General features: G+C 42.2%; 1 protein-coding gene across 3 annotated transcripts in view; it reads right to left on the bottom strand.

The window, feature by feature from the left end:
• Nucleotides 1–14,493, bottom strand: part of tmem182a (transmembrane protein 182a) — a 33,446-nt gene extending 18,953 nt beyond the window's left edge. Inside the window, exons 1-3 of one of the 3 annotated variants that reach the window (XM_078403103.1) lie at nucleotides 14,377–14,493; nucleotides 13,305–13,314; nucleotides 11,651–11,740 (exon numbers count right to left, since the gene is read on the bottom strand). In XM_078403103.1, coding sequence (XP_078259229.1) covers nucleotides 11,651–11,740; nucleotides 13,305–13,314; nucleotides 14,377–14,493 — 217 coding nt within the window. Of the gene's footprint in view, nucleotides 1–11,650; nucleotides 11,772–13,304; nucleotides 13,315–14,339 lie in introns of all 3 variants that reach the window. The other 2 variants (XM_078403101.1, XM_078403102.1) reach the window with 2 other exon arrangements.
• Between the last annotated feature and the right edge of the window lie 353 nt (nucleotides 14,494–14,846).

The following is a 14,846-nucleotide window of genomic DNA, read 5'->3' on the forward strand; positions in this document are numbered from 1 at the left end:
GCCCTCTCACTCTTCATTCCTCTATACTGGGAAAAAGACCATGCATTTACCCTATCTCTTCTCATGATTTTTATACACTTCTATAAGATTTTATACACCTCTCAGCCTCCTGCGCTCCAAGGAATAAAGTCCGAGATTGCCCTATCTCTCCCTGTAGCTCAGGCCCTAGAATCCTGGCAACAACCGCATGAATCTTCTCTGCATTCTTTACATCTTATTGGCATCTTTCCTTTGGCAAAGGGGCAAAATACTCAAAGTGCCCAACATCTTTGATAGAATTTGGCTATATATATATATATATGTATAGGAGAGCTAACATCTGGGAGGAGAACCATCGGCCGCCCCCAGCTACGTTACAAGGATGTCTGCAAGAGGGATTTGAAGGCGCTCGACATCGATGTGGAGTCCTGGGAGAGCCTTGCAGCTGACCGTACGAGATGGAGAGGTACCCTGAACCAACATCTCAAAACGGGGGAAGAGAAACTGATGAACGCAGCGGCAGAAAAGCGGGCACGCAGAAAGGAGCACAGCAACTTCAACAGACCAGAGACCACACAGAAATGTGACCTTTGCAACAGAGACTGTCACTCCCGCATTGGTCTCATCAGCCACCAGCGACGCTGCTCTAGCCGAGATATATATATATAGCGCAGGCTCGCTGATCGCTTCGCTAATCGCTTCGCTAATCGCTTCGCTGAACACCTGCGCTCGGTCCGCATTAACAAAACTGATCTCCCGGTGGCCGAGCACTTTAACTCCCCCTCCCATTCCCAGTCTGACCTTTCTGTCATGGGCCTCCTCCAGTGCCATAGTGAGGCCCACCGGAAATTGGAGGAACAGCACCTCATATTTCGCCTGGGCAGTTTGCAGCCCAGTGGTATGAACGTCGACTTCTCCAACTTTAGATAGCTCCTCTGTCCCTCCCTTCCCCTCCTCCTTCCCAGATCTCCCTCTATCTTCCTATCTCCACCTATATCCTTCCTTTGTCCCGCCCCCCTGACATCAGTCTGAAGAAGGGTCTCGACCCGAAACGTCACCCATTCCTTCTCTCCCGAGATGCTGCCTGACCTGCTGAGTTACTCCAGCATTTTGTGAATATATATATATCTATATATATCTATATATATCTATCTATATATATATATAGCCGATATATATCTTATATATATATATAGCCAAATTCTATATATATATATATATATTTAAATCGCATAACACAATTTCATACCCAATTAAAACAAAGGCCATATTTACGAAAGATTTGAAACGGTATGGCAATCATTCATGGTATCTGTTAAAAACACATTGCATTTAATTAAGGAAGAGCACAGCTTTCTAATGGAAGCCTACTGTCCTTCAGGTTACTTCAGGCTTTGCTAACATTAGCCTACCACTCCCCAAACCCCCACCCTCCATCTGGCTTCACCTGGCTCTTTTTATCCTTTCTTTTGCCTGCCTCCATCTTTTATCTTCCTGCCTGTCTCCCAACTCCACCCCTTGGCCTTTCCCACCTGAAGAATGTAATGTTCTGCATGTTGATACGCCTTTGGTTTAAAGCAAAAGTAACATCAAACGCATGAACATTTCCAATAGCTAGAAATATGTGGACCACGCAGTTAGTGGCAGCAATCCTAGTACAACATTACATTGAGATTAGCACTGCCAACTGAGGTAGGCAACTGTCTCCTTTCCCTAGCAGCCGTCTCGAGGGCAACGTTCATTGGAAGTGAAGTTCCGACGGTGCAGGAAAGATCTGACTGAGGGGGCCCCTCTTACCACCAGCCAAGCAAGGTCATGGTGCTTGATGGTGCATTCTGTGGATGAGGCATTTTGCCAGACAAGCTGGGCAGTCTGCTCAAGGAACCACGCCACAGGATCCATCAAGTCTTTGTCCTGCAGGATGTTCCGTGCTGACCACTGCTCGATGGACTCGTCGTCAAAGGTGTTGGTCTGTAAGACCCTTTCCACAAAGGACGGGTGGTGCGGCACTGTCCAGCTGACTAGCACATTGCTCTGCATGGGGGCCGGGCCCATCCTTCGCAACACAGCCATCTGAGTTGTGACTGAGTTGGAAAATTGAAACATAAAAGGTGGACTGGTCAGCCTGTCTGAAGTCTGAAGAAGGGTCTCGACCTGAAACATCGCCCATTCCTTCTCTAACTAGATGCTGCTTGACCCGCTGAGTTACTCCAACATTTTGTGTCTACCTATGGAAGAGTACAGCACTGGAACAGGCCCTTTGGCACACAATATTTGTATCAAACATATTGCCAAGTTAAAGTCATAGGATAGACCTGGATTGTTTTCCCTTGGAACATCAGAGGTTGAGGGGTGATTTGATAGAAGTCTATAAATTTATGAAAGGCAAAGATAGGGTAGACAATAGGAACTTTTTTTCGCAGGGTGGAAAGGTCCAACACTAAAGGGGAAAAATCAGGACAAGGTCACCACATTGATGAACTCACAACCTATCTATCATAATGTGATAGTTGCATTTCAAATAAACCTTGCTATATAGAAAAGAGTATTATAAAAACAATTGTGTCAATGGGAAAAGGGGAGTTAGTGGTTAGAGGCTTTTAGACTTTTATAAGGGGAGAGGAGGGAAGTTTAATGGACTGTCTGGTGGTAATTTTATTACACGGCGAGTAGTGGGGGCCTGGAATACATTGCCAGGGGTGGCGGTGGAGGCAGATACAATAGTGGCATTTAAGAAGTTTTTGGATAGGCACATGGAAGTGTAGGGAATAGAGGGATATGGATCATGGACTGGCAGATGAGATCAGTTTATTTTGGCATAATGTTAGGCACAAATATCATGTTCCTGTGCTGTACTGATCTATCTTCCAGAAAATAACTCTTAATTGCGAATCTGAAACTCTCTCGCTCCTAACTAACTCCCTTTTCCCCATTGATACAATTGTTTTTATAACTCAATTTTCTATATAAGAAAATTTATTAGAAATGCAATTATGTTATGGTAGTGTGGTTGTTACATCATCAATGTGGTGACAATTTCCTGGGATCTACCTGAGCAATATTCATGACCAAGTATTCAGGGTGAATATATCTTTCATTAGATGTTATCCCAATTAAAAGCAGCAGGAGTTGCAAATGATTATCAGTTCAGGTGGAACGTCAATATGAAATCATTTGGGATGTAAAAATCCTAATGCTTTATCGGACTGAATACAGTCTGTTCAGGATCGATACCCCTGGGAGGTAACTCTGGAAGGAACAACAAATCCCAATGTGCAGTGGACTATGTAATGTACTTGGTGGCAGCAAAAAATGAAATATCTTCCACAGTTAGTAAAAGCAATAGACTTCTGACTATTATACTGACTTTTTTAATTTAGTCACTTTCGCTATCAATTAACAATATTTTAAATGATACTTCTGATTGTTAATTCCATATCAATAACTTTCCTTCGAAAGTATGCTTCCATTCATAACTATAATCGTGCTTCTTTTATACCTAATATAATAACATCACATAATTTAATAAATATAATATAATATAATATAATATAATAATCTACCCAACAAAATCAATTCACATGTACTTACATCTATATTGCTCTAGATGGTGCTACAATTACATTTTATAGATTTACATTTTAAATTACATTTAAAATTTGTCTGTAATTTTATTCTGGAAAGAATGTGAATCTATTCCCCTGAACCATTTCACTGGGTTTTGTTTCATGTAACATGCAGTGTTTTTCTTCTGCTTTTCAATTACAAAGATAACACTTAAGTGGTTCCCTAGTTCCTGATCAAGATTGCATTACAACCAATATTGCCTGCATAACATAAATAGAGGAAGGAATTGGTGAGGAGGGAGCAAAGAAGTTGCAAAAAGTGGAGCGGAGGACGGGTGGAAAGAAGGGGCAACCTTATACATTTATTTCCTTCCCAGTGTGAGAAAGAAAAGAGTGGCAGGATGAAAGATAGAGAGTTTAAAGGTTCGGAGAGTGTTCGAAGCTGTACGGCATCTTTACCAGAACACACCATGATTGATTCGATTGAAATGACCAAGAGATCTCAAAAGTAATTAACTACAATCACAAGGCATTCTTGAATTGGAAACTTCACCGTGCCTCAAGTCCAAAGCCAAATATAAAACCTGCGACTTAAAGAAGAAATTACTCCAGAAGAATGCTCATATGTGTAGCAGACATTTGTTCAAGGGTTACCATTCAGGGATTAAATCTTCCTCCTATATTGAGAGTATTGCTTGCAGTTCTGGTCACCCCCTTACAGGAAAGATGTGGAGGCTTTGGAAAGAGTGCTGAGGAGGTTTACTAGAATGGATTAGAGGGTTTCAGCTACAGGGGGAGGTTAGATAGACAGATTGTTTTCTCTGGAACGTCGGAGGTTGAGGAACGTCAGAGGTTGAGGAGAGACTTGATAGAAATATATAAAATTACGAGAGGCCTAGATAGGGTAGACAGTCAGAACCTTTTTCCCAGGATGGAAATGTCCAACTCTAGAGCGTAAAGCAATATAAGGTGAGAGGGGGAAAGTTTATGGAGATATGTGGGGCAAGATTTTTTACACAGAGAGTGGTGGGGACCTGGAACACATTGTCAGGAGTTGTGTGGAGGCAGATACGATAGAGGTGTTTAAGAGGCTTTTGAATAGGCATATGGAAGTACATGGAATAGAGGGATATGGATCATGTGCAGGCAGATGAGATGACTTCCACTTGGCATCATGTTCGGCACAAACATTGTGGGCCGAAGGGACCGTTCTTGTGCTCTACTGATCTATGTTCATGTGTCTGTTCATATCCTAAAAAAGACATTTCAGATCACCACATTACCTATCTCTATTTCTCTCACTGTGATACTGCACCTCAGCTCCAAAAGATTCCGCGCTGGAACTAATCTGCAGGACAAATAGCAAATGTTTGGCTACATTGTCTTCATTCCAGAATCAAGGTCACCCCAACATCAGTCATTAAGCGTCAGTACATAGATGATGACCGCTATGTACATGTTGGGAGATGGAGTGCAACATGATCTTTGAATCATTCACTGAAGCATACAAGAGGACGGACATAAAAAAACAAAGGTCCTCAACCGACCTTCATCTCCTGGGCAACTCTGCCTTCCAAAAGTAAAGTCCCTGACAAGAACATGGAAAACATAATGGTTTCCAATATCTTAGGAGCAATCTCCCTACAAACACAATGTTGACGATGAAATCGTCCTTCATGCACCAGCATGGCACTTTTCAATCAGGAGGAATAACGTTTCAATCTGAGGGTTTCATTCCAGACACACGAGTCATATCTACTGAGAGCATTGATCTCTCTGTCACATGTACTTCTAAGCCTTGGAGTACCACAAATACTGGACTGACTAACAAAACCGACAAGCTCCACAAAATCTTCCAATTCCACTAACGGAATAAGCAAACTAATGTCAGCATCCTCTTCCAGCCCATTAATTATACTCAAATGCTTCTGCTGGACATGTCGTAGGCCCAAGAAGGGTCCCGACCCGAAACGTCACCCATTCCTTCTCTCCAGAGATACTGCCTGTCCTGCTGAGTTACTCCAGCTTTTTGTGACTATCTTCGGTTTAAACCAGCATCTGCAGTTCCTTCCGACATATATCTTGTCATTCATATGGTCAACATCAAATTCTCAAAGTGGACATTCTCCTCTGCACTCATTCATGACAAGAGATTATTATAGATGGTCAAAGGATGTGATTCAAGGATTCTCAAAGATTCCTTAAAATAGAATTATTTTCCCACTGACTCTGGGGCATCCTTGCACTGTGACTGCTAAAAATATAAAGGAAACATTGGAGATGGCATTGAGAACCACGTCCGTTAGTTGTCATCAAATGGAAGCCCAGTGCAAACAGTGGAAGGAGCACACCTCCTGCCGATCAAACACTTCCTTCTTCACATCTGGCAGTTTATGGATCCCACCTCAAAATCCAGAGAAATTAATTGGAAGCAAGTTTTTGTGAAGCCCTTGGGACTGCCTTGGAGAAAAGATCTGATCAAGGATGATCCTACAAATTCACTGTGTGCAATAGACACTAGACAATAGGTGCACGAGTAGGCCATTTGGCCCTTCGAGCCAGCACCACCATTCAATGTGATCATGGCTGATCATTCTCAATCAGTACCCCGTTCCTGCCTGCTCCCCATACCCCCTGACTCTGCTATCCTTAAGGGCCCTATATAGCTCTCTCTTGAATGCATTCAGAGAAGTAGCCTCCACTGCCTTCTGAGGCAGAGAATTCCACAGATTTACAACTCTCTGACTGAAAACGTTTTTCCTCATCTCCGTTCTAAATGGCCTACCCCTTATTCTTAAACTATGGCCCCTGGTTCTGGACTCCCCCAACATTGCGAACATGTTTCCTGCCTCTAACGTGTCCAACCCCTTAATAATCTTATATGTTTCGATAAGATCCCCTCTCATCCTTCTAAATTGCAGTGTATACAAGCCTAGTCGCTCCTGTCTTTCAACATATGACAGTCCCGCCATTCCGGGAATTAACCTAGTAAACCTATGCTGCACGCCCTCAATAGCAAGAATATCCTTCCTCAAATTTGGAGACCAAAACTGCACACAGTACTCCAGGTGCGGTCTCACTAGGGCCTTGTACAACTGCAGAAGGACCTTTTTGCTCCTATACTCAACTCCTCTTGTTATGAAGACCAACATTCCTTTGGCTTTCTTCACTGCCTGCTGTACCTACATGCTTCCTTTCAGTGACTGATGCACTAGGACACCCAGATCTCGTTGTACGTCCCCTGTTCCTAACTTGACACCATTCAGATAATATTCTGCCTTACTATTCTTACCACCAAAGTGGATAACCTCACACTTATCCACATTAAACTGCATCTGCCCACACACAAAACCTGTCCAAGTCACATTGCAACCTCATAGCATCTTCCTCACAGCTCACACTACCACCCAGCTTTGTATCATCTGCAAATTTGCTAATGGTACTTTTAATTCATTCATCCAAGTCATTAATGTACATTGTAAATAGCTGCGGTCCCAGCACCGAGCCTTGCGGTTCCCCACTAGTCAATGCCTGCCATTCTGAAAGGGTCCCATTTATCCCCACTCTTTGCTTTCTGTCTGTCAACCAATTTTCTATCCATGTCAGTACCCTACCCCCAATACCATGTGCTCTAATTTTGCCCACTAATCTCCTATGTGGGACCCTGTCGAAGGCTTTCTGAAAGTCAAGGTACACTACATCCACTGGCTCTCCCCTGTCAATTTTCCTAGTTACATCCTCAAAAAATTCCAGAAGATTAGTCAAGCATGATTTCCCCTTCGTAAATCCATGCTGACTCGGAACGATCCTGTTACTGCTATCCATATGCTCCGTAATTTTGTCTTTTATAATTGACTCCAGCATCTTCCCCACCACTGATGTCAGACTAACTGGTCTATAATTTCCCGTTTTCTCTCTCCCTCCTTTCTTAAAAGGTGGGATAACATTAGCTACCCTCCAATCCACAGGAACTGATCCTGAATCTATAGAACATTGGAAAATGATCACCAATGCGTCCATGATTTCTAGAGCCATCTCCTTAAGTACCCTGGGATGCAGACCATCAGGCCCTGGGGATTTATCAGCCTTCAGTCCCATCAGTCTACCCAACACCATTTCCTGCCTAATGTGAATTTCCTTCAGTTCCTCCGTCACCCTAGGATCGATCTCTGGCCACTAGAACACCTGGGAGATTGTTTGTATCTTCCTTAGTGAAGACAGATCCAAAGTATCGGTTCAACTCGTCTGCCATTTCCTTGTTCCCCATAATAAATTCCCCTGCTTCTGTCTTCAAGGGACCCACATTTGCCTTGACTATTTTTTCCCTCTTCACATACCTAAAAAAACTTTTACTATCCTCCTTTCTATTATTGGCTAGCTTACCCTCGTACCTCATCTTTTCTCCCCGTATTGCCTTTTTAGTTATCTTCTGTTGCTCTTTAAAAGATTCCCAATCCTCTGGCTTCCCACTCTTCTTTGCTATGATATACTTCTTCTCTTTTATTTTTATGCTGTCCTTGACTTCCCTTGTCAGCCACAGGTGCCTCTTACTCCCCTTAGAATCTTTCCTCCTCTTTGGAATAAATTGATCCTGCAACTTCTGCATTGTTCCCAGGAATACCTGCCATTGGTGTTCCACCGTCTTCCCTGCTAGGGCCTCCTTCGAGTCAAATCTGGCCAGCTCCTGCCTCATGCCTCTGTAATCCCCTTTGCTATACTGTAATACTGACACTTCCGATTTTCCCGTCTTCTTCTCAATTTGTAGAGTAATACTTATCATATTATGATCACTGTGTACAGTTGCGCTACGTTAAGGATTGCAAGGAACTGAAAACCGTGATCTTCTATGGCGTTTGTAATTACTTCATTCTTGGAACAATAGTGGTTGGTGTATGGAGCCAGCTGCCAGAGAAGCTAGTTGAGGCAAATACTATAGCAACATTTAAAGTACACTTGGACGGGTACATGGATAAGAAAGGTTCAACCGATTATGGGTTAAAAGCAGGCAAATTGAACTACCTTGGATGGGCCATCGTGGGCATGTTGAGCCAAAGGGCCATTTTCCTTGTTGTCTGACTCTATAACTCAATGATAGCTTTATTCCCATTGAAGAAACAAAATGGCATGTGTCTATGCTCATTGAAGTTTGGAAATTTCAGAGTTATTCCTAATTAAACAAATGGAGATAGACACAAAATGCTGGAGTAACTTAGCGGGACAGGCAGCATCTTTGGAGAGAAGGAATGGGTGACGTTTCGGGTCGAGACCCTTCTTCTACTTTTCCAAAACAAATGGAGATCCGGGAGGGGTAAGAATTGGGGATATAGGGCCAGTATCTAAGGAGGAGAAATTTATTTACACAGAGGAGTGAGAAACATTGGATATCTATACTCCAAAGGTCTCTGGAAGCTCAGCCTTAGAATATTTAAGGCTGTGATTTATGGATTTTTGAATGTTAAGGAAATCAAGAGGGAACAGCAAAGAGAAAATAAGGTAGCGTGCTCCAGTATACATATCAATAAGGGAGCAGCAAACAGAATCAATACAGATAAGGATCTCTGGGTTCTCGGGGTGAATAGGTATGTATGAAGAGAGGTTGGGCAAGTTGAGCTTATACACAACAGAATTTCAAGGAATGAGTGAACTTTATGAAACATATAAAGTTCTAAAAGAAAGTGGCAAGGTGTAAACTCAGACAATCTTTTCTCTAATGCAATGATCTAAACAAGGAGCTTATTAACAAGGAGGGGGGAGAGGAGGGGAAGGGGAGGGTGAGGGTCACCCACTTAGGATGAAGAAAGAATTTTCTGATGCCATGTGAGGGAATTTGTGATATAATGTGCTCTTTCCTCATTTATAGTGGATTATTGTGGATTCCAGTGCATAGACCCATGATTCTCATTGTCATGCTGAATATTCCTCTGTTTTGAGTGTTAATGGGCAGGGATTACCAGGAGCCAGTGGTGACGAATCTTTTCCTTCAGCTGATTGGTTATGTCTTGAAACGACAGAGCTCAGAACAGCCTGTTTCAGGATTCGCATGCCAGGCATGCAAACAATGTGCAGAATGCAAAGTGCTGGAATAACTCAGCGGGTCAGGCAATATCTCTGGAGGACGTGGATAGCCGACATTCCTTGCTACCTGACCTGTTGAGTTACTCCAGCAATTTGTGTTCAATGCAAGATGCCAGCATCTGCAGTTGTGCTACCTGACCTGCTGAGTTGTTCCAGCAATTTGTGTTGTCCGCAGGATTCCAGAATATGCAGTTCCTTATGTGTCCATGCATACAATGTGGCCTATCCATCAAGGTTGGCTAAGCATAATTGGAGCCTCAGTGTGGGCCCGGGAGACATGTTTACTTGTCCTGTAAATTGATTTTTAGGATTTCTATGGAGACAGCATTGATAGTATAATTGCAGAGCTTTGAGGTGACTCCTGGAGGTAGTCCAAAATTCAGAAGTATATTGGAGAGTAAGAATTAATGCTGCTTCATAGATAATGAGTTTGAGAACTTGATCTTCAGATGCCTTTTGTATAATTTGGCTAAGGGAAGATGATGTTGAGTTTCATCAGCAATGTCCGCCTTCGCTGAGAAGTGACTCCCAAGACATCTAACGTAGACCATGTTTTTCAGGAGCTAGTCCTGAATCTTATTTGTCAGAGGATGTTGTACAGTAGGTACTGATTGGATGAGGACATTTGGCATGCATATGCCAGATGCAGGTTTATCCTATCCTTTTGTTCAGAATAGTGGTTGACTTGGAGTTTAGCCTCCAAAGGTGGTCAAATCCAAGTGTTGGCTTCATCATACAGCTTGATAAGTAAGGCTGGGCTGAACTTGGTTCTGGAGTGTCATGCCGCAAGTTGAACAATTTTCTATTAGTCCTGTAGATTCCTTCCCTGCTGCAGAATGCTTGCTGAAGGTGACACATAACATTTTGCCGAGAAAGACTGAGAAAATATTGAGAGTATGACACAACCTTGCTCGATACTTGTATTCACTGAGATTGACTGTGCTATTATCATACAGCATGGAAACGGGACATTCGACCCAACTGTTCCATGCCAATCAAGTTTCCCACCTCGCTAGTCCATTTTGCCTGTGTTTGACCCATATCCCATTCATTCTTTCCTATCCATGTACCTACCCAAATATACTTTAAATGTTGTTATAATAACCTGCCTCAACTACTTCCTCTGGCAGCTTCTTCCATGTACATACAACCCTCTGAAAAAACATGATGTTCCCCAGGTTCCTAATAAATCTTTCCCTTCACACTTTAAACCTATTCCCTCTTGTGCTTTATCCACTGACCTGGGAAAAAGATTGTGTGGATTCACCTTGTCTATACCCTATGTCCATCTGGTCTGAATCTGTTCATTAGAATCATGGTTTACATGCAGCATGAAGTGAATATAAAGCGGAGCCAAGTTTCAGCGGCCAGATTTTGGGGAGATATGGACTTGCTCTGCTCTCTGGAAAATAATTCTCTGATGCAATCTACATGACAACCCCTGGGGACACATTCTTCCTTCGAACACAATACACAGAGAGATTGCCTTAGGATCCAGATCAAAAGGGGGAAAAGTGGTACTCCTTTTGTGACAATACACATGCTACAGTGAACTGGAAACCTCTAAAAATTTAATTATTTTCTGGCCACGTGATATATATATATTTATTAATCAATCAATCGCGTGGAGCCACACCTTTTCATATACAAAAAAAGTACTGGGGAAAAAAGTATTGCTAATACATATGGCAAGGGTCAACTGCAACCAACAAGCGATACATAAAAGCAAAACAAAATCATCCAAATTAATTCCAAAGCACACATAGATCTAGCAGACTCTCCTTTAAATAAGAAAATTAAAAGGCAGAGGATGAATGTCTAAAGTGGACAAGATGGCAGCTGAACAAAATATTATGACTAAAATAATAGTCCAGATTTGTTGAAGAAATGTTGACAGAAACTGTGGAGTTCACTAACATTTCCCTGTGCTATTGACTTCAAGAAACCACTGAAGCACTTTGGAGAATTACAGAGGCCTTAAGTATAATTTCATCGTTTTCTCTTCGATATTCAAAGCTTATTTTACTCACTGAACCAGAATTTCCAGATGTTGTCATCCATCACCGCTTCATTAAACCAACATCTCCAGAAAAATCCCTCATGATGGTAAGTGGCACCAGCTTTATGGGGAGAAACAATGATATCTCCCCTCTAAACACAAAAAATATATATTTGATCATATCACCAATTGCAGAATACTCGTTTGTTACAGATTATTATTATTCATAATGTCATCTTTATTTTAAGTATTAAGTTGACTGAATATATATTAACCAGTAACATTAATATCAACATTTTCATAAGTTTAGTGAAGTTTAGAGGATAGTAGTGAAAAAGAATGCGAACAAAGCAAGATGTTTGAAACAAGGCGATCTTCAGAGAAGATTTACGAGGATGTTGAGAAGATTTACGAGGATGGTGCCAGGACTTGAGCTACAGGGAGGGGTTGGGCGGGCTGGGACTTTATTCCTTGGAGAGCAGGAGGAGAAGTGATCTTATGATCATGAGAGGAATGGATAGAGTAGATGCAGAGTCTTTTATCCAGAGTAGAACCAAAGGACTTAGGTTTAAGGTGAGAGGTGCAAGATTTAATAGGGAGTGGTGGGAATATGGAATGCATTGTCAGATGAGGTAGTTGAAACTGACATTATCACAACATTTAAAAGACATTTGGAAAGGTACATGGATATGAAAGGTTTAGAGGGATCTGAGAAAAACACTGGCAGGTGGGACTAGTATAGATGGGACATCTTGGTCAGCATGGGCAAGTTGTGCCGAAGGGCCTTTTTCCATGGTGCATGACTCTATGACTCTACGGCAATGCATGTAAAGGGAAAGAAGGTGCCAGAAATTTGTGGCAGTGAAAGGCCACACCTTGATAGTCAAGGTTTAATGTGCATTGTTTCAGAGGCAAAGCCATGCTATCAATGCAAACAGTAAAGCAAGACACAAACGTGGGCTGGTAGACACAAAATGCTGGAGTAACTCAGTGGGATAAGCAGCATCTCTGGAGAGAAGGAATGAGTGACGTTTCGTGTCACCCATTCCTTTTCTCCAGAGATGCTGCCTGCCCCACTGAGTTACTCCAGCATTTTGTGTCTACCTTTGATTTAAACCAGCATGATTTTAAAATGGGCTAATAACTGTCACCATCCTCTTGCAATTTAACTGATCTATTGTCATAGATTTTAATCCTGGAAGATAAGATTCTACACAGTGCTTTTGTTACTTTACCAGCCCTTTTTTGCATGATAAATGTAAGCTCCAGTTTGAGACATTTTTCCAAAACACACCCATAGGAAATTTGGATTTCACACTTTCCTTTGGCTCTTGATTCCCCTACTCTATGCAAGGGACTCTGTGCATCTACCCAATCTATTCCTCTAATGATTTTATGCACTTCTATAAAATCACCCCTCATCCTCCTGTGCTCCAAGGAATCGAGTCCCAGCCTGCTCAACCTCTATAGATCAGGCCCTCCAGTCCTGGCAACATCCATGTAAATCTCTGCACCCTTTCCAGCCAGTTCTTCAAACTTTTTTTAAAACGATTTGGTAATTTGATGAAGGCCTTTTATTCTTCTCTTCATAATTTACACACAACTGATTGTTTTGCTGACTACTTTCTCAGAACCAGTGGCAAAGGTGTATCTATTTGGAGTCTCCTAAAATCTTTTTTAAGCACTTTCTTGATTCTTGGCAGTCTATTTGCAAAATGATCCAATGCTCCTTCCCATTCTCCATCTCCAGGCCTCCAATGTCGCTTCGATGTCAAGACAAAGCAGTTCTGAAAGAGCTGTAATTTGCAACCTTTCCCTCAGTCTGAACCACATTGTTTGCTGCCCCAATGTCACAATCCATATGGAGCTGAACTTCTAGCGACCCCCCACTACTAAACACCTCACCAGATTCTCAGACCTTCAGATCTACGAATGACTTTTGGTGAATAAACCAAGAGATTCTCCCTTCTATTATCCGTTTTTATAAAGTGGGACCATGGCATGGAGATCCCACCTGGCTGGTAATTTTGAAGAAATTGGAAGCATGTCCCTGGTGCAGGAGGGTGCATTATGGAAGCTCGGTATCTGCAGGATGAACCATGAAGGCGGTTCACAATGCAAGTTGGAAATGAGGTGCATGTTCCCACTGAAGAAACTGACTTAATTTCTGAATATGTCAAGTTTTACTAAGCAGGGCCATTGATTTTCTGCTAAACAACACTCGACGCTTTGGGAAACTTAACACATTAAGTAAGAAAGTGCATTTTTTTAGATTTATTACTAAATTGCAAGTATAACATGATGGCTTTACGATGGATTCTAGCAGTTTATCGCAAGCCATCATGTTATACTTGCAATTTAGTAATAAATCTAAAAAAATGCACTTTCTTACTTAATGTGTTAAGTTTCCCAAAGTGTCGAGTAAAGAAACAGACTGTCCACCTGCCTAAAAGTGGGGTGTTTTCTGCTCATTAAACCGTTTCAGCCTAAACAGCTTTAGGTGGCTTCCTGGGCAACATTCAATTGTTACTTTAAATTCAAAAGACAAATAATGTACAGATGGATTTTTTTTAAATTTGTTTTTGCACGGGCGTTATTTAATGCAGATATTAACATCATTGCTGTGTTGAAGTTTTGCATTGTTTGCCTCTCTCTCTCTCTCTCTCTCTACCAAGTTGTGGTTGCAACAAGGCTGCGAAGTAACGGAGATTGATTGACACTAACCTCTGCAGAGTACGAGTCCATTCTATTTTCGACAGAGGGACATCTTTCGGTGGCGAGAAGCCAGTAATCCGTGCCAAAGGCCACAAGAAAGAGCAAAACGCCGAGAGCCGCAAACACCCCGGCGAAGAACAAGGCCAAGCTGAGTTTCATGGTGATCCACTTGAGTCGTGGTGCAACTCCCTGGCTGCCCGCAGAACGTTGCCCAGAAAGATCTCTCTTTCACTCACATTCTCTCTCCGTCCTGTTTGGGAATCTGCATCCTGCTCCTGCTCCTGATCCCCTCCTCTTTGCACACGGGTGCGGCGATTCAAAAATAACCGACCTTGCAATCATGAGGGTGGGTGATTCAATACCAATTCCCACATGCATGTCAGAGAACTGGACTTGGAAGAGGCTGCCAGCTGCTATGTAACACTTGCATGTTAGGAAACATGATTTATATTCAGTAAGGATAGTGCATTCAGAAATTATTACAACATTGCAAGTATATGGCTTGCTACAAA

This window comes from Rhinoraja longicauda, chromosome 7, assembly GCF_053455715.1.
Source record: "Rhinoraja longicauda isolate Sanriku21f chromosome 7, sRhiLon1.1, whole genome shotgun sequence".
Lineage (NCBI taxonomy): Eukaryota > Metazoa > Chordata > Chondrichthyes > Rajiformes > Arhynchobatidae > Rhinoraja > Rhinoraja longicauda.